At 42.6% G+C, this 27,495-nt stretch overlaps 1 protein-coding gene across 1 annotated transcript in view; it reads left to right on the forward strand.

Moving 5' to 3' along the window:
* cdh23 (cadherin-related 23) overlaps positions 1-27,495 on the forward strand; it is a 710,459-nt gene that overhangs the window by 478,425 nt on the left and 204,539 nt on the right. Inside the window, 4 exon segments of the mRNA XM_052041602.1 lie at positions 20,405-20,465; positions 22,337-22,485; positions 23,213-23,348; positions 26,903-27,291. Of these exon segments, the coding sequence (XP_051897562.1) occupies positions 20,405-20,465; positions 22,337-22,485; positions 23,213-23,348; positions 26,903-27,291 (735 nt within the window).

Genomic DNA, 27,495 nt, shown 5'->3' on the forward strand with positions numbered 1-27,495 from the left:
TCTTTCCTTTATTTTCTCCACATTCCCATTAACAGCCCTGAGATTCCACCATTCACCTACATACTGGAGGCACTTTACAGTGGCCAATTAACCTACCAACCTGCATGTCTTTGGGATGTGGGAGGATGCCCAAGTACTTGGAGGAAATACATGTGGTCACAGAGAGAAAGGTGCATACTCTGCATGAACAGCACTGGAGGTCAAGATTTGAGGAAGGATGTGGAGGCTTTGGAGAAGGTACAGGAGGTTTACCAGGGTGCTGCTTGGATTAGAGGGCATGTGCTATGATGAGAGGTTGGACAAACTTGGGTTGTTTCTCTGGAGTGGCAGAGGCGGAAGGGAAATCTGACAGAAGTTTCTAAGATTATGAGAGGCATAGATAGAGTAGACAGCCAGTTTCTTTACCCCACGGTCAAAATGCTTAATACATTTAAGGGGGCATACATTTTAAGGGAGCAAGTTCAAAGAGATGTGCGGGCATGTATTTTTACACAGTGAGTGGTGGGTGTCTGGAATGCGCTGCCAGGGGTGCTAGTGGAGGCAAATACGATAGAGGCGTTTAAGAGTCTCTTAGATAGGCATATCAATGTGTAAACAATGGAGGGATGTGGACATTGTGCAGGCAGAAGGGATTAGTTTAGTTCAGTGTTTGTTTAGTTCAGTGTTTAATTAGTTCAGGAGAGCAGCATGGGCTGAAGGACCTGTTCCTGTGCTGTACTGTTCCATGTTCAGGTCACTGGGGCTGTAAAGCAACAGCTCTACCAGGTGCACCAGTGTGGTGCCTTGACACCTGCTTACTCCAGTTTAAGAGGAATGTGTGTGTAGGATCTCTGTTCTTTGTCAGACATGGTGATAAAGGCCAGCCTTAACTCTGGTTTTAAGGAGGAGGTAGATTTTGTCATTCATGCTGGGGCTTCATTCAGACATACACGTGAGCTGAAGCAAGTCTAATTTACAATCTGCCAGGAAATGGGTTTAGCACTGATAGTCATCCCATCACTGCCTCAAAATTTCTGAAATCACTCAGACTGCACAACTTGGCAAATTCCTCACTTTTTTTAATTTAACTGCACACTTGGCTCAGTCTTCTTACCCCACGTCCCCCCAACACTTTTTACTCCTCCACCTTTCATTCATTCCTGAGCAGCGCTTCCACAGACAAATGAGATTAGTCAATTGTCTACAGACAGGTTTCAAATGGCACTTACCTACATTTGAAAGCAAGATGCAAATTCTGTGTGGTCACCATTTATTAGCAGCACAGTGTTTTATCAGTGGATAAAAAGAACAATTTGTCCGTAGGCTTGAGTTCCACTTAAATCAAAACTTGAGTATCTCCACTTGCAAAGTCAAATGCAAAATCCATCAATTTATCTGAATCTTAAATTGATTACGGTAACATTGTGGGTGGAGGATTGACTTAGTATCGGTCTTCTAAAATCAAACCGAAACCTATTCATCTTTCCTTTCATTTTAAATCACTTAAAAATAAAAAGCTCAGGTCCTCCTTTTTGTTTTAATTCATTCTCTAACCAGTTCATTATTCCTCTGAATAAAGGGCTATTTGATTTGAATTTGGTTTTTTTTTCCGTGATGCTGGAAGTTTGCAAAGGACTCTTTTGTTATAATTTTCACTGCTGCATTGTAACATTGACAACTATTCAACATTGGCTGTAATGTGCTCATGAGATGGTGTATGGCATTGTAGAAATGAAAGCCTTTCATTTCTTTTTAGCAATGTTAATTCAAACATATTTTCCCCACCCCTTCCCAGAATCTGTTACTGTAAACCACATGAGATTTGTGCAAAATGATGGGAGTTTGCATTCTGATTCTGAGTTGCAACAGGAGTGCTAAGGTTTGGATTTAAAAGAAGGCAGACTGCTTCGTTAAGGAGTTGATGGGTTACATGCTTTGGTCATGTTCCCACATTCTGGCAGATGATCTCACTCAAAAAGAAATGCTTCCTGCTGGGAGTTTGACTGAAATCTTTCAATGGGTTTGGAGCACAGTATTCAACCAAGCTCTCCTGCTTCCGGCTTTGATTATCAGGATGTGCAGGGATTTCCACTGAAGTTGTTTATTATCTCTCATTCTCTCCTGCAATCCCTCCTTCTCCCACCTTCCCTCGGAGACATCCTGCTGCTTGGCAGTCTCTGACCCTGTCTCTGATGCCTGGATCATGAAGCCATTGTTTCCTGTAAGATGCTAGGCCATTTATTAGTTTAACTTCACTGAGACTTGCCAAAATGAACAACAAATCCCATTTGTTTACAATATGTAACCCATCTCCAGGGATGCGGGTTCGACCCTGACCTCTGGTGCCATCCTATCTGTGTGGAGTTTGCACATTCTCCATGTGGCCACATGGGTCTCCCTGGGTGCTCTGGTTTCCTGCCACATCCCCAAGTTAACTGCCCTAGTGTAGGTGAGACATATAATATAGGGGAGTTGATGGGAATTTGGCAGAATAAAATGGGATTCATGTGTTAGTTTAAATGGGATGGTTGGTGTGGACTCGCTGGGTCAAGGAGCCTGTTTCCCTGCTATATGACTCTATGATTCCATCTTGATTTATCAAAAATTACAGCTCCTTGCCTTTAAAATGATTTGTGGACTGGGTTATTGGAACAGCAACTGTTTCACGTCTGTCTGAATCAGATTTACTCTTTCTAACTAATTTCAAGCTCTGAATCCAGAGGGCCTGGGTGCAATGTGACGAAGGAAATTGAGATGGCTTCAATATATCTATTCATTCCATTTATTGCAGTTTTTCTACTCTTTTAAATCTCCTTCAATGTATTTCTGTATGGAATGATCTGTCTGGATGGCATGTAAACAAAGCTTTTCACTGTACCTTGGTAAGTGCAACAATAACATACCAATTACCGTCAACTTCTTAAAGGTAAAGATAGCAGAGTGAAGGGCAGACTAGATAAACTTGGATGTGAAATTACAGCTTCATTTTATTTAAACAGCCCATTGCAACATAGTCTCCAGAGGGGCAGCATAGATATTGTTAATCAGGTGTAAATTTATGATAATTAGAAGAACTAGAAAGAGTTTTAGTAATCTTTTTATGCAGTGAGTTGTGATCTAAAAAGTCGCTGTTGAAATAGCAGTCAATACAACTTCGTTATTATATTTCCAAAGTGATGGAATAAACAGAATCATATAAATTTAAGTACAGGAGGAAGTCATCGAGTCCACGGAGTCCATGCTTGGCTCCCTGTAGTGCAATCTATTCAGTATCTTTCCACTGCTCTTTCCATCTAGCAGTGTAAGTTATTTTCCTTCAAGTGCCCATCCAGTTACTTTTCACAAACTCTGATTAACCACTTGCTTCCCCCACTTCTACAGGCCATGGGTTCATGGGAACAACATTCTTTGCATGTAAAAAAATGGTCTCCTTGCATTCCCTTTATATCCTTTGCCCTTCAGATCTGTAACCCTTCAACCATCAGTTAACCAGCACAGCACTCTATCCTACCTAAACTAGTTGGCATAGATTTAAGGTGAGAGGGGAGCGATTTAAACGGCAAGTTCTTCCACACAGAGGGTGGTGCCAGAGGAAGTGGCAGAGGCGGGTACAATTACAATATTTAAAAGATTTTTGGACAGGTACGTGGATAGGAAAGGTTTAGAGGGACATGGGCCAAACACAGGCATATGGGATCTACTCAGGAAGACATCTTGGTTGGCATGGAGTTGTTGAGCTGAAGGGTCTATTTCTGTGCTGCATGACACTGAGACTAAGAACCCATTCCAATCTTGTGTACCCCCCTCAATCTTCTTTGCACCAAGAGCAACCGCAGTTTCACCAGTCTTACTGTGCACCTAAAATCCCTCATTCCATGAAGCATTCTGCATTCCATTCATCAAACTTTACCTCATGTGTTGAACAGAATCGGATCCAGTATCAAGTTGTGGCCTAACCAGTATGTTATAAAGATTCAACATAACCTCCCTGCTTTTATCCTTCATTTATGTAGCATAGGCTCCCACATGCTTGAACTGTTCTCTCAATGTTCAAAGATTGATGCACATAGGTACATACCTAGCACCTTTTGTTCCTGTAGATTCTTTAGAACTGTATCATTTAGTCCTTAGAGACACAATAAATTGCAGGTGCTGGAATCTGGAGCAACAAACAGTCTGCTACAAGAACTCAGCGGGTCGAACGACATCCGTGGAGGCAAAGGAATAGTTGACGTTTCAAGTTGGAACCCTGCATCAGGACTAAGAGTGGAAAGGGGAGATGGCCAATATAAGAGGAAGGTACCTCAGACTCCTGTCTCACCGCTCCCCTTCTCCTCTTGATACTGGCCATCTCCCCTCTCCACTCTCAGTCCTGATGCAAAATTACCAGCCGAAACATCGACAGTTCCTTTCCTCCCCACCGATGCTGCTTGACCTGCTGAGTTCCTCCAGCAGAGAAGGGAGACACAAGAGACTGCAGATGCTGGAATCTGGAGCAACAAACAATCTGCTGGAGGAACTCAGCAGGTCAAGCAGCATCTGTGGGAGGAAAGAAATTGTCGATGTTTCGGGTCAAAACCCTGCATCAGGACTGAATGGATCTTCGGCAGGCTGGAGTCAGGTAGGAGAGCGAGGAAGTCCGGATGGATCTTCGCCAACCTGGAGGCAGGCGAGTTTATGATCCTTGTGGAAGTCAGGAACACAAAGAGCGCTGGTTGAAGGAATGGATCCGGCGGAGGACGAAGAAGAATTGTGGACTGCTGGCACATTTGGGAAAGCGAGGTCCAGAGGTGTAGGAGAGAAAGAGAGAGGACCAGGATGCACTGTGGAGATGATGGAGCATAGGACAAGGAGAGAAAGCTGTAAGGAGAAGGTGGTGAACTGGAGTTCCTCCAGCAGATTGTTTGCTGCTATCATTTAGTCCTTATTGCCTTTCTTTGTCCTCCTGCATTGTCTCCTCTTTCTTTGAGAAGGAAATATTTGCAGGACAATGGGGATAAAGGAAGGTAAGCAGAGCTCTCTTATGGATGGTCGGCTGAATGGCCTCCTTCTGTGCTATATGATGCCATGTGAACAAGGTCACAGATTTCTGCACCAATAGCAGACCCGGCAATGATGTGCCGACTTGAAGGTTAAGGTGTTTGGCAGGTCTCCAGGAGGTGATTGGCTCTAGTTATCTGACAGTAGAGAGGCCACCATTAGTGCACATTAGCAACTTAATTTACCTCTATCAGCAGGTTAATCAGGATTTGGTTAAAATCATGCAAATCTACCACAATCTTTGCATATGCCAATTTATTATAATAAGCATTAACAAATGTCAGTAATTGTGACTTCAGATCTTGATGGTAAATGAGCAAATGAGAACTACTCATGCAACAAAGAGGTGTTGCAGATGTTCACTTGAAATTTTGGAATAATTATGACACTTAACCCTAAGGAGAAGGATCCCACAAACAAGCAATAAAATCAGAAAGATTTTAAGCTTTATTGAATGTGGGTGGACTCGTCAAGCGACTGAAACAGTCACTGATTTCGAAGCTTTTGAGTCTTCTCCATTTCAAAAAAATTACAATATTTCATTTTCATTGCACTCTCTTCCATTTCAGGAATACCGAGGCAATGTAGATCTCTTCGTGTTTAACTTTTCAACCAGGGGATTTGTTTTTAATGGCTAGAGTTCTGGAATTTTATTTTTTTTAGTATTAATCAGACTCTTAATAAATATCCCAGCTTGCAAAGCATACATCAATAGAAAAGCTGGTTTAATTCACCTTAAAGAATTAAGTGGTTCTTTTATCTGGACATCTACATATACTTTGACATTCCTGCTCCAGCATTCTGGATCTGGGGCTGTTTGAGGAGTTTCCATGGTAACTGTGTGTCACTTCCAATTTCCATTAAGAATTAGAAAGGAGATAGGCGTCAGTGGAAGTAAAAACTGGTATTTAACTGGCATCCAGCATGCAATGTGCCTTCCTGGAATACTCCCATATAATAAATGAAGCATCACATCATTAATTTATATTATGGCTGCTTAAAGGCTGTCATTAGTTCCTCTGGCTTGCAGCTTTCTGGTGGGGGCGGAGAGGTTTAACATTCCTGATATGATTCTTGTATTGCATTCTGGTTGGTACTTATCTGTATTGGGCATCTGAAAGTGAATATAAAAAGCAAGCATGCAGGCTAGCATTTCACATGGATAAGCTTTTTACAGTTTGATTTTGTGCAACGTGTAGAATAAGAGATTGCAAATTGACAGTTTGTTTTACACTGAAGTAAAGGACCCAGTTTTTTTTACCCCCCAATGCTTTTCACGGTCTCATACTGTCTAAACAAACTTCACAGTGAATGAAATATTTTTCGAAGCATAGTCTCTGTTGTAATGTGAGGAAAGAGCAGGGGAATAAGACAGATTGAGTAATTCTTTCACAAAGCAAGCAAGGCATGCTGCATAATAAATTTGTTCTGCATTGTAAGCATTAAATGTGTGATGGCGTAGGAAGCTTTCGGTGTGGGAGGTAACATTGGCATGGATAGAAGATTGGCTGGTTCACTGGAAACAGAGACTAAGCATAAATAGGTCATTTTCTGGTTGGCAAGGTATAATGATGGGTGTGCCGCAGGGTCTGGCACTGGGGACTCAACTTAAAATTTATATAAATGAGTTGAATGAAGGCATTGAAGGTAAAGTTAATAAATTTGCTGGTGACTGAAAAGTAGATACGAAACTAAGTTGTGAAGAGGACACAGGGAGACTCCAAAGGGATCTAGAGAGGATAAATAAGTGGGAAAAGATGTGGCAAATGGGATGTAATGTGGGAAAACATGAAAAGTAAGAAGGCAAATGGTATATTGGCCATTGTTGAAAAGGGATTCGAGGTAGAAATGGAGAAGTTTTTGTTACAATTGTGCAGCTTGTTGGTGCAGTCACCCTGGAGTACTATGCAAAATCCCCCTTACCCAAGCACACACACAGTAGCACTGGAAGCAGTCCAAAGAGATTCACAAGTCTAATTTCTGGGATGAGCGATTGCCCTGTCAAGGGAGACCAACCAGTTGGGTCTATATTCCTTGGAAGAATGATGTGTGATCTGATTGAAACATATAAGGTCCAAAGGGCGTGTGACAGGGTGAATGTCGAGATGTTTTCACCAGTGGGAAAGTCTTGAACGAGAGTGCATGGAAGTATTTAAAGTGATGCTGGATAATTTTTTTTGAAAGATCAAGGGATTGTGGGCCATGGAGACCTGGCGCAGAGGAGAAGTTCAGGTCTGGGGTGGATCAGCCATGATCATATTGTGAATGGTGGGGCAGACTTGAGGATCCAGGTGGTCTGCATCTGCTATTTTCTTGTGTTCTTGGGTATGTAAATGTTGAAAGATCGCATCGCTGTGAAATGCAGAGGAATCTGGATAACTGTGTCATTCACAAAATGTTCGTATACAGATAGAGCAAGTAATTATAAAAGCTCGCAGAATGTCACCATTCACTACAAGGGGAATTAAATGCAAAAGTAGCAAGGTTATGCTTCAATTATACAGGGTATTAGTGAGACCACATCTCAAGTACTGTATACAGTAATGGTCTCGCTATTTAAGGAAGGGTGTTACGTGTGTTTTTGGATAAACTGAGATAAAACCAGATTGGGGAATTTTTCAAACTGTTTGAGCAAAATAATTCACTTGCACTTTATATAAATGGCTTGTCTGAAAATCTTCATTGACTTTGTTCTGCATTGATTCTGCCGTTCCTGCACCAGCATTGTGATTGTGCCGCCTTATTCCAACTGTGTGGAACTAAAAATTTCTTTCTCTCTCCTATCCATGTTAAAAGCATCTTCCTTTCACCCCTCTGAACTCTCCTATTCATCTGCCTTGCCATTTTTGTAAAGCATCTTTTGACAACTCTTGAAGGCACAAGGGTTCTTGTGAGGCTGCACCTGGAATACTTTGTGCATTTCTGGTCCCATTACTTGAGGATGGATATACTGGCTTTGGAAGCAGTGCAGAGGAGGTTCACCAAGTTGATTCCGGAGATGAGGAGGTTACCTATGAGGAGAGATTGAGTTGCCTGAGAATTCACTGGAATTCAGAATTCAGAAGAATGAGGGGGGATCTTATAGAAATATATAAAATGATAGATAAGATAGAGGCAGGAAGGTCGTTTCCACTGGTAGGTGAAAATAGAACGAGGGGACATCGCCTCAAGATTCGGGGCAATAGATTTAGGATGGAGATGAGGAGAAACCTCTTTTCCCAAAGAGTAGTGAATCTATGGAATTCTCTGCCCAGGGAAGCAGTAGAGGCTACCTCATTAAATATATTTAAGACACAGATAGATTTTTGCATAGTACGAGAATTAAGGGTTATGGGGAAAAGGCAGGTAGGTGGATCTGAGTCCATGGCCAGATCAGCCATGATCTTATTGAATGGTGGAGCAGGCTCGACGGGCCAGATGGTCTACTCCTGCTATTTCTTATGTTCTTATGTAAGAGATTGCTGATGGTGGAGCCTGGAGAAGAAGAAAGAAACTGCTGGAGGAACTCTGCAGGTCAAGCAGCATCTGTGGAGGCAAAGGGATGGTCGATGTTTCAGGTCGAGATCCTGCATTACGACTATTCCTCCAGCAGTTTGTTCTTTGCTCATAACTGCTCTTATTGTTAAAGTTATATGTCTTAGTTTATTAATAAACAGTAGTTGCTAAATCTGCATTTTGCTGTGCCTGAAATCTAAGGTAAATAATAATTTAAGTGGAAATTATGGCTCTTGAATCTTGGGTACTGGGGTTCAAATCCCACTCCAGGAACTTAAACAAAATCATCTAGGCTGAAGTGCTGAGAAATCATAGAAATTTATAGCACAGGAGACCATTTGGCCCACCCCGTCTATGTTAATCCTGCTTCCCAGCTTTTGGTATATAACACTACAATCGTTGAAGTTTCCAGGAGTCCTACACTGTCAGAGGTGCTATATTTTGAATACAGACTCTCACCATGGCTGCATCGATCTCTTGAGTGGATGTAAATGATGCCTTGGCACTAGTCCCGAAGATTGGTTGGGGATTTCTGCTGAGTATCCCAGCCAGTATGTATCCCTAAACCAACATCACTAAAGCTCACAGTCTGGTCATAACGTTAACTCTTGATGTGTGCAACTTGGCTGTTGCCTTTCCTATAGTGTCTAATTACAAAATACTTGTTAGCGTGTAAAGAGCCATTTGGTTTTTGAAAGTCACAATATAATTACAAGTTTCTTTTCTTCCTAACGGAGCCACTAACCAATTCCTTCAGTCTATCCAAAACTGGCAATAACTTGTACTGATAAAACTGCAATTATCTGGCACTTTGGAACTTCGGTAGTGCTGGACAGACAGATTTTCCAATCTATTGGCTGTTACTCCTTTTAATACCAAATGCACCTTTATTTTACCTTTTTACATGTTACACAGTAGTTTAATAAATTTTCCAGTGAATCTGATGAACTTAAAGGGAGCAGGAAATATGCAAACACTCCAGATCCCTGCTCTGGCTGCAGACCCCTACCCATGTTCCTGACCCCTGGTGTTCAGGTCCCCTGAATACAACCACACAAACCCACTTGCAGTCTGGACTTCCGGTCACGTTCTGGACTAAGAGAGCAAGATGCCATACAGTCAGAATTTCCAAACAATCGGATGTCAGATTATTGGAGTTTTACTCCTTGGGACCTCCTGACGTTTATAACTTTAAGTCTTCTTCAGTTTTGTTCATTTGCCCATAAGATGGGAACATCGTTGCCAAGACCAGCATTAATTGGCCATCCACTATGGCAGGCAGATTGCCATACCATCTTAGGGTGCAGTCAACAGTCAACAACATTGCTGTGTGTCCTAAGTTACGTATAAGTCAAGGATAGTAGATTCCTTTCCTGAGAGGACGCAAGTGAACCAGTTGAAGTTTAAACAAAGTAAATAATTTTCTGGCTGTCATGACCATTCTAAATTTATTTAATTACTTGGCCTTAAATCTGTCAGTAGCCACAGTGGGATTTTAATTCATGCCTCTAGTTTAATAGTCCAGACCTCTGGATACACTATATACAACATACCCTGCCTACAAATGTTAACAGGATCTATGAGGTTTCCACACACAATAGGTTTACTACTGATATCTCTAAGTTGTTGCTAGTGTTTTGGTGCTCCTTCACAATCTATACTGTTCCACAACCTCTCCACTACAATCAAGGACATTATTGATTTGATGAAAATATCAATTATTTATCCAGTTTGTCATGGCATAAAATACCCTGAAGTGTTGTGCTTTGTTGCATGAAGTGTAACTTTATCCTGATGATGTACCAAGCTGTAGTTACTTCTTATCAAGTTTTTGACCCTTAATAAAGCTAATTTAAGTATGTGAATTGTAATTCCTTGACATAAGTATTTAAAATTGTAATAGATTTTAATTTTTATTTCAGCTTGCATCTTGATCTGATTTATGTGCTCCTCTCTTTATTTTCATTTGTATAAGGTTTAAAATATTAGCTTATAAACTGTACCCCTTCCTTCCTGGTTTGCTGCCTGTGAGAATTCTTTGAAGTGATTGGTTGATGACATCTCTGTCATTGGACCCCAAGAATCTCTTTGAACTGACAGCTGATGGCATCAAAAAAAGGGAAGTCCATGCCACAGAGATCACCCAATCTTTGTGAGCACCCTCCTCCGAGGATGGGCAAGTGCCATCAATTTTTAGTTCTGTTCCTTCACAACCCCAGTTCGATCCTGACCTGTGGTGCTTTGTGGAGTTTCCACATTCTGCCTGTGACTTGTGTGGGTTTCTCCAGGATGCTCAGGTTTCCTCTCACATCCCAAAGATGTGCTGGTTGGTAGGATAATCAGTTATTCTAAATTATCCCCAGTGTCCTTGGGTGGTAGGGGAGAATTGGGGTGGAACTAATAGACATGCGAGAGAGAACAGATTACAGGTGGGAGAATGGTATTGTTCTGAGAACCAATGAAAACTCAGTGGCCCAAATCCTCAGTGGCCCAAATCGCTGCCTCCTGTGTCATGATATAAGATATCTTTATTAGTCACACGGACATCGAAACACACAGTGAAATACATCGTTTGCGTAGAGTGTTCTGGAGGTGGCCCGCAAGTGTCCCCACGCTTCCGGCGCCAACATAGTATGCCCACAGATCCTAACCTGTATGTCTTTGGAACGTGGGAGGAAACCGGAGCACCCGGAGGAAACCCACGCAGACACGGGGAGAACGTACAAATTCCTTACAGACAGCGGCGGGAATTGAACCCGGGTCACTGGCGCTGTAAAGCATTACGCTAACCACTACACTGCCATGCCTTCATAAGGAAATATAAAAGAATTGTCTCTGCTTACAGAAACACCAGACCATTGTTTAATCCTCATTCAAACATTGGCCCAAAAGATTAATAGTGAAGTCATATGGCGTGGAAACAGGCCATTCAGTCCACCATGTCCATGATGACCAGTGAACACCCATTGGTATTAGTCCTGTCTTCCAGTACTTGGCCCATAGCCTTCCATGCCTAAGCAATTCAAGTGGTCAGCTAGAACCTTCATAAATGCTGTCAGCAACCCTGCTTCCACCCCTCTATCTCAGGCACTCCATTCCAGGTACTCACCACTCTCTGGGTGGGAAAAGGTCCCCCTCAGACCCCTTCTAAATCCCTTCCCCAAAATCTATGTCCCCTGGTTTTATCTACAGAGGGGTCTCTCCCTATCCCATCCACTGCTCCTCTGCTCGGGGGAATACTTCCCAGGTCCTTCTCAGCACAGTTGACAGTACAGCATTAATGTGTTGTTGGAAGACACATAGGAACACAACAAAAAGTAACTAAACCTTATCATGCTGCTAGCAAAGTGAAATAGATTTGGGTACAATGGTTCACAAATTAAAATGCAGTGCAAACTTAAGAAAGAAGTGGTACAGAGAAGAGAAAACTGATAAAAGATGGAGCAAAACTGAAAGATAAATAATTTATTTTACTGCTTGATTATGTGTATAACTATGAGACTGCCTCTCAAACACTCTGCAACCTGATACCAGTAACATCAGTGAAACAGCTGAAATATTCTTGCCCTGGAGAGCATGTTCTTAGTGTGATAAATAATGAAGGTGTGTGAAACCCACACAGGCTGAGGAACCACTGGTGTAAGGACTGCAACAGGCAAACAGGAGGTGTCGGCAGGAGAGAGAAGGATGGAGATTAAATGAAAGGATGACAGAGCAGTGGGAGAGAGAGAATGTGGCAGTGTTGGAGAATGAATTACGACTGGCTTGTGATGGGTTCAGAGTGATTATAGCAGGAGAATGAGAGAGAGAAAATATTAAGGGAATAAATTAGCACAGTAAATGAATATTGGGGCAATGAGAGGGATGGTATCAGAATATGAATTTAGAACAGTCTTGGTTTCAGCACACATTACTGAACAGACACAATCCAGTTTTCAAATAAATAATATTTTTCAGTGGAGCTGACTGCAACCTTGCTGGAATGGGCAGAGTTTTGTGTGTGTGGGTGTGTATGTGAACCTCTGTTATTTCTGTCAGCTGGGTGCTGTCAGCCGCAGCAGGGACCAAGCACATCATCCCACATACCTGTATCAAGTCAAAGAGTTATACAGCACAGAAACAGAACCTCCAGCCCAGCTCGTCCAAGCCAACCAAGTTGCTTACCTGAGCTAGTCCCATTTGCCTGCGTTTGGCCCATATCCCTTGAAACCTTTCCTATCCATGTACCTGTCCAAATGTCTTTGAAATGTAATTGTGCCCACCTCAACCACTTTCACTTGCAGCTCGTTCCACATACCCACCGCCCTCTGTGTGGAAAAAATTGCTGCTCGGGTCCCCTTTAAATTTCTCCCCTCTCTGATTGCTAGTTTTAGACTGCCCTATCCAGGGAAATAGACTGTGACCATTCACCTTATCTGTGTCCCTCCTGATTTTATGTACAAGGTTACCCCTCAGCCTTCTATGCTCCAGGGAAGAAAGCCCCAGCCTATCCAGTCTCTCCTTATAACTCATGCCCTCCAGACCTGGTAACATCCTTGTGAGTCTTTTCTGTACCCTTTCCAGCTTAATGACGTCCTTCCTATAGCGAGGCGACCAGAACTGCACACTGTACTCCAAGTGTGGGCTCACCAAAGCTTTATACAGTTGTAACATGAGTCCCATATGACCCCTCTTGCACTTCTTCAAGTAAACTCTTCGATACCACTCTCTGAATGTGGTTATAGTGTTTTCGGGCAAGCACGTAGGCAGTTATTTTATGCACTTATCACAGTACTTGATCGTAACTGACCGGGGCTTCTTCGCCACCTTTTCAACTGAGCCTTGTTTTGCATGTTGTAAAGATAGCAAGGGGCTGAGCTGGGGTTCCAGTGTGTTGAAGCGACGTAGTGATGTGATGACTTCTCAAGAGTTTTCAGTCTCATGCAGCAGTCAGTTGCCCTCAGACTGAGATGGAAAAGTTAGGATGGAGGGCTGCAGGAATGGTGATCGTTTGTGTTCTGGGAGAGCAGACAGACATTCCTCTCTCCCTCTCCTCTCATCTCTCTTTTCTGAAGATATTGTGTTGATTTGGGATTAGGTTTCTTATACATATTTGGAGCAAGAGTAGGCTAATTGGCCCCTCAAGTCTGCTCCGCCATTCAATATGATCATGGCTGATCCTTCACTTCATGTCGTCTTTAGGTGCCTAATTAAAGACACTTGTGCCTGGATAATGACTTTTGAAAATGTAGCTGAACTTCTTGTGGTGCTTAGAAAATATCCGCTGTTTCTGTGCATCAGGAACAGGAATTTACCGCCCCCCCCCCCCCCCACCCAACCAGTCTGGTTGCTAAGATCAGTCAGTCTTGGGCAGTGAGACCAAGTCTGCGTGGTGGCCAGAGCTATAATCCACCAGTGTGTTCCTCAGCTGCAGGTTGCCTTGGCCAACAGCACTACCAATTGTGTTACTTATCACAGAAAAGGGCTCATGGATTCATACAGCACTGAAACAGGCCCTTTGGCTCACTGAGTCCATGCCAACCATTGGGTACCCATTTCTTTTACAGTAAACCTACATTGATCTAATTTATTTTTCTCTGTTTTCCCCTCAATTCCCACTGACCTCACCACTCACCAACACACTAAAAGCAATTTACTAGTGGCCAATTTACTCCTGTTTCCTCAGCCCGAGAACCCTTCTCAAGCTGACCAATTTGGTATCAGCAACTGGAACCAGACAAGGAAGTAGAGAGTGGACAAGACTGGCAGAATCAGAGCACATGCAAACTGTCATTTCCCCGAGATGGTTCCTCAGTGATTGTTAAGCTGAACCTTCCAACATCCATTTTCTCATTACATGGGCTTTGTTTGCCAGTGTAGTCGGACTCTGTGGATTACCACTTGCAAACCTGAGAGGGATTTTGTGGAATCCCAGTAGCACACTCTGGTTTGAATTGGGTCAGGTCTTCAGCATCCAATAGAACCAATAAAGCAGTTTTAAACCCAATCTTTTCTCCAAATGTATCTTCATTAGAGTCTGGCGTTTAAGTATAACTTGGAAATGTGGAAGTTGTCATCTTGCAAGTAAAAGGGCTAAAGTACCTCTGGCATATAAAAGCTTCTCCAGTGCATTGCATTTTGAAAGGGAATAACAATTTGGAGAGAGAGAGAAAATGATAGGTTACCAGGAGAGTGCAGGTGGGATCTGTATTTAGAATAATGCATTGACTTGAATCTGTGTGCAAGCCCTGTTAAAACAGAAACTCAAGCATAACTGGCAATTGTGTGTGAGTGGGGAGAGAGCGAACAGACAGATGGTCTTCAATTTACAGCTTCTAATGGCATGGTGCACTTCAGACAACTCTTTGAATACCGTTGTAATGCTTTTAAGCAAGGATGTCCGAGCAGTTCCTATATACCAGAGCAATTTCTTTGTGTGTTAATGACTGTACTTGCAGTCCACATTCACTGAATTTTTTTCAAAGTAGATGGAGGTTAAAAAAACTTATCTGAACATCACATGTACCCATTGCCTGACTGACTCCAACTTCACTTTATTTTCAAGAAGATAGTGAAATATTGAACCAATTCGTGTTGACTTGTCCTTGTAATGGAAGAGCTCCACCTACAGGTTCACAAAGAACCACCAGCAGATTCAAAATTATTACAATCCCTCAATATCAATTCTTTCTTTGCAATTATTTAGGAAAATCGGGCATGAAAGCATGTAAAAAAATTATCACTGTGTTTAACCACTGAATTATCTGTTTATATTCATGTGGTCTTCCTCATATCTTGATGTCTCACCTGTCTTCATGAGGTGAGATGGATTAATGTGAAATATTTGCTTCATTTTGAGTAGCTGATATTGAGGCAATGGAAAGGCCAGAGCACAATCTTATTGAGGTGTTTCATGCAAATGGAAAATTACAAATTCAGAAAAAAATTGAAGAAATTGGGTCTTTTCTCAATAAAAGCAAAAACAATGAGATAGATTTGTTCTTTGTCTACAGAATGAAGGATTCACAAACATTTAGTGTCCATCCCAAATTGACTTTGTGAAAGTGTGGCAGAGTTGCTCCGGGTAATGCAAGGAAGGGTATTCCAGGATTTGGGTCCAACATTGATGACACAACAGCAATATATTTCCAAGTCAGGATGGTGTGTTTCATTAGAGAGGAGCCTGCAATGGTGGCATTCCCATTTTTGGGAGGTGCTATCAAAGAAATCAAGTTGTAGATGACACACACTGCAGGCACGATGGGATGAGCAAAGTGACGGTGATAGAGATGTGTTTAAAATTATATACGTGTTTGGTCAAGCGTAGACAGAAACAGGACACTTTCCAGTGAATGAAGGAGCTAGAGTGAGTAGATAAAATGCAAAAGATTTAGGATAAAGATGTGAGGCTACGAGTGGCACTGCTGGTAACTTCTGCTACTGCACACTTCTTCAGAAAGCTTTCTGCTATAACAGCGATGTGAGAAATGTTGGATCTTGCAGTATATCTAAAGCAAAGCACAATGAATATGCCATCTGTTATCCAAGGGGTTAAACCAAAGCACAGAGGCACAGCTAGTTGAGCTGCTGCCTCACAGCTCCAGTGACCTGGGTTCAGTCCTGGCCTCCTGTGCTGTCTGTGTGGAGTTTGCATGTTCGCCCTGTGACAGTTTGGGTTTCCTCTGGGTGCTTCAGTTCCCTCGCAGGAAATATACAGGTTAGTTGGCCACTATAAATTGCCCCTAGTGTGTAGGTGAGTGTAGAATCTGGAAGGAGATGATGGGACTAACGTAAATAGGTCGGCATGGTGGACCAGAGAGCCTGTTTCCATGGTGTACTGTTTCTGTGATGTGCCTGCAATGGGCAGACTGACTTCCAGTTCCTTTACAACCACAGTACATTGATGGGTTAGTATGAGATGCTGCAAGTGACAGCCACTCTAGTTAATTACTTCAGTAATTTGATTTGTTCATTTCCTTGACAAATCTTTTCTTCCTTCCCATGCTTTTTTATTTTTCTGAGATAAAACTGACCTCAGAGCTTGAATCAGAAAAAAAATGCTTGTGTCCATAGAGGAGTGTGAGAAATGAACAGTGGGAGTTGTGGCAAGTTGGCTTCAGCACCAACTTAGTAAATATGAGTTTGTGGGTTTGAATCCCAGGAGTGCTTTTAACTAGAACTTGTTACCATACTCTGTTGGTCAGCAGTACATGAACATAGACTAGGTTGGAAAGCAGCAGGTGAGGACACATTTAATCCAACAATTAGGTGAGAAAAATAGTAAAATGGTCACTAATTAATGTCAGAGAGATTGGTATTGATTTATTATTGTCACGTACTGAGATACAGTGGAAAAATTTTGTGTGTCATCATAGAATCATAGAACAGTACAGCACAATACAGGCCCTTCGGCCCACAATGTTTTGCCAACCTTTAAACCTTGCCTAAGACTATCTAACCCCTTCCTCCCACATATCCCTCTATTTTAAATTCCTCCATATACTTATCTAGTAATCTCTTGAATTTGACCAATGTACCTGCCTCCACCACCACCCCAGGCAGCCTATTCCATGCCCCAACCACTCTCTGGGTAAAAAAACCTTCCTCTGATATCTCCCTTGAACTTCCCACCCATTACATTAAAGCCATGCCTTCTTATATTGAGCATTGGTGCCCTGGGAAAAAGGTGCTGGCTGTCTACTCTATCTATTCCTCTTAATATTTTGTACACTTCTATCACATCTCCTCTCACCCTCCTTCTCTCGCAGATGATCTGTCTTCATCTAGACAGATCATGCCATACGTAGGTACATTGAGGTTGTAAAAAGAAAACAGAATGCAGAATATAGTGTTGCTATATAGCTGCAGGGAAAGTGCAGTGTGAGTAAACAAATAAAGTGCAAAGGCCGACAGTCTTAGAATTGAGATTTAAAAGAGTAGAACGATTGTAGTCAATGCAATGAGAGGATCTGTGGGGACAGCTCGCAAAGAGTCCCCAGACTCCAGCGCCATCTTGAATATAAGACATCTTGAGAGGCAGTTACAATAGTAATGCCCTGCACTTGGAGGATTAAGAACAGGGAGAGGCTATTCAGCCCCTTAAGCCTTTTCTATCATACACTGAGATCAAGGCTAACTCCATATACCCACCTATTTCCCCCTTTTCCTTCATTTTCCTTGACAAATAGCTTTCAGTCTCATCTTTAAAAATAATCAATTGTCTTTTTGAAAGAGGTTTCCAAAACTCTGTGTATTTCTTAACTTCACTCCTTTAAGGCTTGACTCCAATTTTTAGACATTGACCTCTTGTCCCCAGCCAGTGAAAATAGCTTCTCTCTGAATACCCTAGTAGTTCTAATGAATACCCTGAAAATTTCAGTCTAATCACCCAATAACCGAAATCTGTGGGATAGTCCCAGGTTATGTCTGTGCAACGGTGAAAAGACATTGATTAAAAAGCTACAAGATATAAATGAAATTCAATCCACTTCTGAAATCATCTCTGCAATGGATTTGAACGAAGGGCAAGAAGGGGGAATAAAAAGCACACATTCACACATATGCATACCTATTGGTGTACATGTGTAAGTCTGTGTGTGTGTGTGTGTGTCTGTATGTGTATATACATGTACACAGGCACATGCTATGCATGAATTCAGAGGATGATGTAGGCAAAGGTACATGGAAAAAGCAAAGGATTCAAGGCTTTCTCAGTAATATTTAATTACCAGACACATTCCAAAAATAAGTGCACTTTCCTGTTAAAGCTTTGTAACACCATCAGCAGGTCTCAAAGTACATTGGCCAGTAGGGGGGTGCATCTGTTTGTGTCTTAGGTCTTTGAAGGAGAGGTTTTTATAGCATACTCAATTTAAGGGAAAGGGTATTAAAATAATCAGGAGCAGACTACTGTTGCATTTTCCAAGACATTCCAACATTGAAACTACCAAACAGAATTTTCACTGAACAGTTTTGCACTCTCCTTTCAGTTAAATCCATTGCGGAGTTGGATTTTGTAGAATTCATTGAGTCTGTGCCAACCGTTACGCACCCATTTACAGTAATCCCATTTATTCTCCCCACATTCCCATCAACTCCATCCTCCGCCTCCCAGATTCTAACCCCAATCTACACATTACGGGTATTTGCAGTGGACAAATAACCTACCAGTCCACACGTCTTTGAATATGGGAGGAAACTGGAGCAACCAGAGGAAACCCACCTGGTCACAGGAAGAATGCACAAACTCTACGCAGACAGCATTTTAGAAGTGGATTGGATTTCATGTGTATTTCATCACTTCTTAATACTTTAATTTCCTTGATCATCACGTCTACAGTTTGACAAAAACTACTCATGAAAGTACTTCATTGACTATAAACTATATGGGGATGTACAGAAGTCCTGAAAGAAGCAAGCGTTTGTTCAAGGTTTTTACCAACGACTCATAATTGATAGACAAGACTTAAAACGCATAGATTGTTCAAACAGGCTTTGATTCCAATGACTTGTTTGTTATTAATTAGTCAACTTCTAATATTTTTATGTTACACTGGTTCAGAATACTAAACAATGCTAAACACAAACCTAAGAAGATTGTGCTCTATGATTTGGATTGAAGGTCAGGGCCTTCCCTCATCCTCGACCAACATTCCACTCCCAGTTAGCAGAGAAATGAGAAAAAATAACTCTTTACAGTGCATGTGGTTGGAATCTGGACTGTACTGCCAGTCGATGTGGTGGAGGCAGGATCCATTGTAGCCTTCAATAGGGAATTGAAAAATACACTGAGGAAAATTTTTCAAGGCTATGGAGAAAGGACTGGAGGGCACACCTAACGAGTTGCTCTGGTTGAGAGCTGGTATGGTCACAGTGGGCCAAATGGCCTTTTTTCCGTGCTGTAGCCATCCCGTGATTCTGAAAGCAGATTTGCCAGACAAGTCTCACCAGCCTGATTGTAGAGTCTTATATTTGTCACGTTTGCCCTTGAAACAATTGCATTGACTTGTTTTGTGATCCACTTCTCCCATCACCAATAAATTATAATTGCAGTGCACACCAGCTCAAGCTAGTTGTCAAGGCTTCTTTGACAGCACATCATACAACCTTTACCATGAGGGCAGCATGTATAGAACGTAGAACAGTACAGCACACAAACAGGCCCTTCAGCCCACGATGTTGTGCCAACTAATTAAACTAGAAATTAAATGCCTAATTAAACTAATCCTGTCTGCCTACACAAGGTCCATATCCCTCCATTCTCTGCACATTCATGTGCCGATCTCAGAGCCTCTTAAGTGCCTCTATCGTATTTGCCTCCACCACCACCCACAGCAGCGAATTCCAGGCACCCACTGCTCTCTGTGTAAAAAAAACTTGCCCCGTACATCTCCTTTGAACTTACCCCTCTCACCTTAAATTATGCCCTCGAGTAATAGATGTTTCACCTCTGGAAAAAGATGTAAGGGAACATCATTATCTGCAGATTGCCCTCTAATATCATGCATCCTGATTTGGCAATCTATTGCCTGTTCCTTCACTGATACATGGTCTAAATCTACAGTGAACACGCCTTTACCAAAGGACTACAGCTGTTCAAAGAGGATGACTTATCATCACTTCTCAAAGGCATTTTGGGATAGGCAACAAATGCTTGCTTTGCCTTCAATGCCCACGTCTTGTGAATTAATAAATGAGAAGATAATCTTTGAGGTGTTTCTGAGAGGGCTGGTGTTTGCAAATGCAAAGTTGTTTAACTTGCTGATCGGAAAAGTAGATTGCAGCTCAATTATAGTTTCAATATCCTTGATGTGTGAAAACTTGGCTTTGAAATTTAACACATCCATGCAGCTAGAAGCTGCTCATTGTGGGGTTTTTTTTGCTGAATCTGTCTTTGCTCTTGCTTTAATAGGTAGAAGCCACTGATGCAGATGAAGGAGATAATGGGAAGATTTGGTACAGAATCCTCTCAGGTAACGTTGACCTGCTCCTGCACCATTTGGTTGACTTGGCATGAAGCATTAGAATCGACTTCAAGGGGCTGTTTCAGCTAGAAACAGATGTTTACCACAGAGTTTGCTGTTTGGATTAACTGGCTAGACAGAAGGGTCACCAGTTTAATTCACATCAGTAAGAGGATCTCTTTCAGAGTCAGCTTTTGAATCCTTTGTATATCAGCCATGGCTCTTTGGGTTCCACTTTCAGGGAGTCTGAAGGTTGTGCCTTCATGTCCCACCCTAGGAGGTCAACTGCACAATCTAGACTGATGCTACTGCAGACTGAAAGAGTGCTGCACAGTTGAGGGTTCTTCACTTGAGGTGAGAGATGTTAAATAAATGCAGCTCTGAGGTTACCTGTCTTCCAGGGATGCTTGATATCAGGTCTTGATTATGTTACTGCTTTGAAGTGCCTTTTGACATCTTACTTTGTTAAAGTTAGTATTATTACAACTTATTGGGGTCTTTAAAATGTTTTGGAGGTTTATTTGTTAAGTACAAACTTGCAGACACAGCATGACACAAGATGGAATTCACTTTCACGAGCAGAAATACCTTAACAAAATTATCTCAACTGATTCCTGAGTTGTGTTTTGCTCTAGGTAGTGATTGTGTATTATAATTCTACAGCTACTTGACCAAGTCCCCATTGAATTGTTTATGTTTACCTATATTTTTGCTCCCAACTTGCTTTACTCACCAAGCTTCCTCCATGCTAACCTTGTATTGAAAAATGCTTCTTTAAAGACTTGCTTTCAAAACCTAGTCCTTCACATATATGTTACATTGAACTGCATCTGCCACTATCTGCCCATCCAACAGCTTATCTTTAGCAACACTCAAAAAGCTGGAGGAACCCAGCGGGTCAGGCAGCATTAATGGAGGGAAATAGACAGTTGGCGTTTCGGGTCGAGACCCTTCATCAGGACTGGAAAGAAAGAGGGGAGAGAGCCGGTATAAAAAGGTGGGGAGAAGAGGTGGAGCAAGAGCTGGCAGGTGATAAGTGGATCCAAGTGAGAGGGATGATAGGCAGGTGACGGGAGGGGGGAGAGTGGGAATGATGTGAGAAGCTGGGAAGTGATAGATGGAAGTGACAAAGGGCTGAAGAAGATGGAATCTGATAGGAGAGGACAGTGGACCATGGGATAAAGGGAAGGAGGTAAGGAGGGGAACCGGTGGGAGCTGATGTGGCAAAGGTTCCCATGTCTAATAAATCTCTAGGAAAGGAAACATAGCTAAGTAGGAAAGACGACAAAGGTCTCCAACAGCTTATCTTTGTCTTGTCTTTCCGACTTAGCTATGTTTCCTTTTCTAGAGATTTATTAGGCATGGGAAAGTTCGCCGCATCAGCAGTTGAGATCATTCCACTTTTTAAGATAATTATTGTTGGAAACAGAGAAGATAATTGCTCTGTAGAGAGAGTAAACCAGTGAGGTGTATACAGTTGGACTAGATGGCATTCTTCTGTTAACTCCTGTTGTTCTACAAGACCATTGCAAGGTAACTTTAGCGGCAAATTGGAAGTAACAGTCAACTTTAGAAAGAAAACTGAATAATATATGATGCTACTTCTGCCATTGGCATGAGTTGATATGCTATCTTTCCGGGAGATGACTGATAGGTAAAGGCTTTATTTATCAGCAACATAGGTTTCCGGGAACTCCAGTGATTTCATGTAACTGTTAGAGCTGATGCAGGCTGCATCCTGTCCCGTGGAGTATCCCACTGCTTCTCAGGAAGCCACGCGAAAATAAGTTATTGCTCATAACTGTTTTGAGGAAAGTTGTTCAAGGAGATATTTTTAGCTTCAGAACTATTGCCTTGACATGTGTTGTTTTTATTTTCAGGAAATTCCAATGATAACTTCCAGATGGACCAAGCCACTGGACTTATCTCCAGAGGAAACCACCCACTGGACAGAGAGAGCAGCACTACCCATGTGTTGGAGGTTGAAGCTTACAATAGTGACTTTGGGAGGATGAGGAGCTCTGTCAGAGTAAGAGCCAAAGTTTCGCTCACATGTATCTTGTGACCTTGTACTGCTCTGGGTCTTCCCATCAGTATCCACCCTCAGGAAAGCATTAGGATCACTTGTCATTGCTGTTTGTTCCGCCCATGGGGACGTAAGCGACTGCTGTACTCACCCGTCAAGGTTACATAGCTAAATCTGACTCGCGCAGCAGGGCTAGTGCAGTACTTCTGCTTTCTGGTCAACATGCACCCAGTAACTGGTGAGCTTTGATTCAACCACTTGACCAGAATGGATGCAGCAGGTTGCCTAGGGCGGTGGTAGACAGGCATAGTTGTCAGGAACGTAACCCAGGGACTGCCTGTACTTCTGAAGCGCAGTCATGGTTGTACTGTGGGAAATGCATTATGTGAGATGGTGCCTCATCCATCATTAAAGACTGCCGTCCCTTGACTGTGCAGCACTCCCTCAGTTGTTTTAGACTTTAGTGTTCAAATTTCTGGAGGGGAACTTGAACTCAAAATCTAGGAGGCAAGAGTGCTACCCGCTGAGCCACAGGGGGTACCCTCTCCTGCCTCACTGGGATCTGTATTATGTTTGCCCTCCTGGTTAATTTCCTTGGCCCTCTATACAAGGGAATAAAATGTTAAGTCATCCTATGGGTGAATATTCGAAGGCTAACCAAATTCTTGATAATTGAACCACCTGCTTCACTTGTCTTTCCATGCCAGTGATTTGACCTTTCCTTGTCTAGGTCATCGTGTACGTAGAGGATGTGAACGATGAGGTGCCTGTTTTTACCCAGCAGCAGTACAACCGACTGGGCTTGAGAGAAACAGCAGGGATTGGCACATCAGTGATCGTGGTCCGAGCAACCGATGGGGATACGGGTAACACTCTTCTTCCAAACCTTGGGCTCCCCTCATCTCCATGTTGAACGAAAAGCAATAACGTTTAAAGAAATGAGACAAAGAGAGAGTTTTTGCGTCAAGGTTGTGAATCCTTGGATTTCGCTACCATAGAGGTCTGGAGTTCACTGAACGTGAAATAGGATCAAAGGATATGGACATTGGTTGGTAAAGTGGAGTCAAGCCTCAGAAAGACTCTCAATCCCACCCTGCGCTGCATTTTATTCTCCATTCATTTATTGGGATCTGGACTTCGCTGGCAAGGCCAGCATTTATTGCCCATTCCCATGAGAAAGTGCTGGCTAAGCAACCTCCTCAAACTCCTGGAGTCCTTTTGGTGAATCTGGTCCCATAGCGCTGCTAGTAAGGAGTTCCAGGACTTAGACTCAGTTACAAGGAAGGAACAGTGATAAATTCCCATCTCAGGAAGGGAGTCAGCTGGTGGTGGCACGCACGGTAGTGTAGCGGTTAACGTAACGCTTTACAGCGCCAGCGACCCAGGTTCAAATCTAGCCGCTGTCTGTAAGGAGTTTGTACGTTCTCCCCGTGTCTGCATGGGTTTCCTCTGGATGCTCCGGTTTCCTCTCACATTCCAAAGACGTAAAGGTTAGGAAGTTGTGGGCATACTATGTTGGCGCTGAAAGTGTAGCGACGCTTACGGGCTGCCCCCCAGAACACTACGCAAGAAGATGTATTTCACTGTGTGTTTCGATGTACATGTGACGACTAAAGATATCTTACAAGGGCCAGTCAAGTTGGCTATTATGCATTGTATGAGACATTAGTTACAGATTGAATATCTCTGGCTTACTTGTTCAAAATAACTCACTGAGCCCAACTTTTCTATGTATTTTCAGGGCTGGATCTTGTTTCATCAGTTGACGGTGCTGGATGCACTTTCTCTAAATTGCCTTTACCTATAGATCCTGGGATGTAGAGTAACCCTTGTGGTGGATCAACTCATGGCGTATCAGCCAAACTAAAATCCAGAACCTGACCAGGAGTCCCAATAGCGGCACTACATGGATAAGATAAGATTTCTTTATTAGTCACATGTACATCGAAACACACAGTGAGATACATCCTTTTGTGTAGAGTGTTCTGGGGGCAGCCCACAAGTGTTGCCACGCTTCTGACACCAACATAGCATGCCCACAACTTCCTAACCCGTACATCTTTGGAATGTAGGAGGAAACCGGAGCACCTGGAGGAAACCCACGCAGACACAGGTAGAACACCCGTAATGCAATAATATGTACCAAGATGTTTCACAAAGAGCCACACAAGATATTGGGACACATTTCCAAAATGTTTTAGTTTTGAATAGCATCTTGAAGGATCAAAAAACAGCAAAGTAAAGTCTCTCCCATGTTTAGGCCTCCAGTGCAAATAGAGGATCTGTGAATTTTTTGGACATTATGCCTGCGGCTCAGTCAAAGCTTTCCAACATTTAGGGAATAAGTATTATTCATCTAAATTTTAGCAAAATGCTTATGATGGAAATTTATGCAAAGAGTAGTATGTATGATACTGAATCAAAGGCTATGGATATCGAGTAAGTGGGGTTAAGCCAAAGGATCACTTGCAATGCTGTTCAATGACAGAGCAGGCTCGCTGTCCTTCCCCTGGTCCTACACCCCATGATTAGGTGGAACCTAGTCTTGTTGGGTCTTAACTCCATCCTACGCAGTGTTTATCTTTGTTCATTATTTTGAATGGGGGATCAGTGGTGTGGCTATTGCCCATCCCTAATTACTCCTGAGGAGGTGGTGATGAGCCACTCTCTTGAATTGTTCAGGTCCTTTTGGTGTAGGTATTCTCTCACCTGTCACAAATTCAGACCTTCCCGAAATACTTTTCTTCCAAGTCACCTCACCCATCCAGATTTGAAAAGATATCACTGTTCCTTTGTTGTTAGGGGGTGTCCCTACCCAACAGTGCTGTGGGGAGCACCTTCACGAGAAGGACTGGCAGGTTGTACTTGTGGTTTCCCACACTAGTGAAATATCAAGTCAGTTTGCTTTACAAACAGCAACAATACAATCTGCTTCACTGGAGACACAAGAGGCTGCAGATGCTCGAATCTGGAGCAACACACAATCTGCTGCAGGAACTCAGTGGGTCGAGCAGCATCTGTGGGAGGAAAGGAATTGTCAACGTTTCAGGTCGAAACCCTGCATCAGGACTGAGAGTGGAGGGGCGAGGTGGCCAGTGTAAAGAGGAAAAGGGGAGTGGTGAGAAGGGAGTCTGAAGTGATTAACTCCATCCTGTGCGGTATTTATTGTGCTGTTCACCAATCACCTTGCTCCTTTCTCAACGCTCTCCTTTTCTTTATGCTGGCCATCTTGCCTCTCCACTCTCAGTCCTGATGCAGGGTTTTGACCTGAAACGTCGACAATTCCTTTCCTCCCACACATGCTGCTCAACCCACTGAGTTCCTGCAGCAGATTGTTTGTTGCTCCAATCTGCTTCACTGATCGTTGAACAATACCAGAGAGGGTGACCCGGCTGCAGTTCAAAAATAATGTCACGGGACCTTTTATGCCCATTCAGTGGGCAGACGATACGAAAAAGCAGTCACTCAGCTCATTGAGCAAGTTCCCGTTCTTCAGCCAAGTTGTTCCAAATCCTGCACTTTCTTAAAGTCTTTCCTTTGAAATAATTATCATTTTTCACTACAGTATTAATTTAGCACCTTCAGTGTCGAAGAATGTCTCATTTCCACCACAGTAGGTCAGGGTTCCACCTTCAACTGATCCTTTGTGTGAAAACATTTGATCAGGTTCCCTCCTCCGTTTGAGTTATTGCATCAGAGTCTATACTCCTGTCTTCCTGTTTTACTAACAAGTGGAAACTGCCTTTCAATACTTATTCTCCTCTACAATCCTTAAAGCAAGTTATAGACTCTGAATTTATATTCTGTTTATATCTCTATAATTTATACATTTCTGTTGCATATTCCTTGACCTTGAGACATCCCAAAGCAGTCTGTATTCACGTACTTGAAATGTAATCGATGTTGTAGGAAACACAGCGATTATTTTGTCCACAGCAATGTCCCACAGCGGCAGTGCTGGTATCTCTTTCAATGATTTGACTAACAGACTTCTCGGCAGCAGGCTTTTCTCCAAAAAGGTGCCATAGGATTATTTCCTTCTACCTGTCAAGAAACTGACAGGGGCTTGGCTTAACATCTCATCTGAAAGGTGGGACCTACAACAATGCAGGACCTCTTCAGTATTTTATTGGAGTTTCAGCCTAGATTGTAATAGTCAAGTTTCTGGGATGGGACATGAACCCATCACTTTCTGACTCGGAAGTAAGAGTGTTATCCAGTGAGACATGGTAGACACAGTTTTCCCATTATATTTCTCAAATATATTCAAGCAGTCAGAGTTTCAGGAGTTTGGCTTAACATTGCTCTAATCAAGACCTTCTACTGTTTCGATGGGATGATTATTTATGGTGTGGGGTTGGTGGTCTGAATGGTCTTGTCTTACTGGAAGTCACATAGAATATTTTGTATCCATTTCCAGGTAGTGGGGGTATAGTAGCCTATACAATTTTGACTGGGTCAGAAGGGAAGTTTTCCATTGATGAGAGTACAGGCCTCATCACTACAGTTGATTACCTGGACTATGAAACCAGCACAAGTTATTTGATGAACATCTCTGCCACGGACCAGACTCCACCTTACAACAAGGGTTATTGCACTGTGTACGTCACCCTGTTAAATGAATTGGATGAACCTGTGCAGTTTACGAATGCAACGTACGAAGCTACGATTACAGAGAACATCGCAACTGGGACTGAGGTGGTTCAGATTCAAGCCCGTTCTGCTGATAACATGAACCTGATCACCTACAGATTCGACCCCGACACCTCTGCTCAAACTCTGTCGCTGTTCCAAATAAACAGAGTCACCGTAAGTATACGTGTTGATGCTGTGCTAATTCATGGTGTGTGAAGTTAAAATTATTCACTGTACTACCTCAAATGCAAGGCTTTTTTTGCTGTAAGCAGTTTCAGGCTTTGAGATTAATTTTTCGTCAGCCAGTGAAGGGGAAGTAATTGTTCTAGATTTTGCAGAAGCAATGTCAATAAACTCACCTGTGGTTGCCTTGCATAG

The sequence above is a fragment of the Pristis pectinata genome, chromosome 30 (genome assembly GCF_009764475.1).
Source record: "Pristis pectinata isolate sPriPec2 chromosome 30, sPriPec2.1.pri, whole genome shotgun sequence".
Taxonomy (NCBI): Eukaryota; Metazoa; Chordata; class Chondrichthyes; order Rhinopristiformes; family Pristidae; genus Pristis; species Pristis pectinata.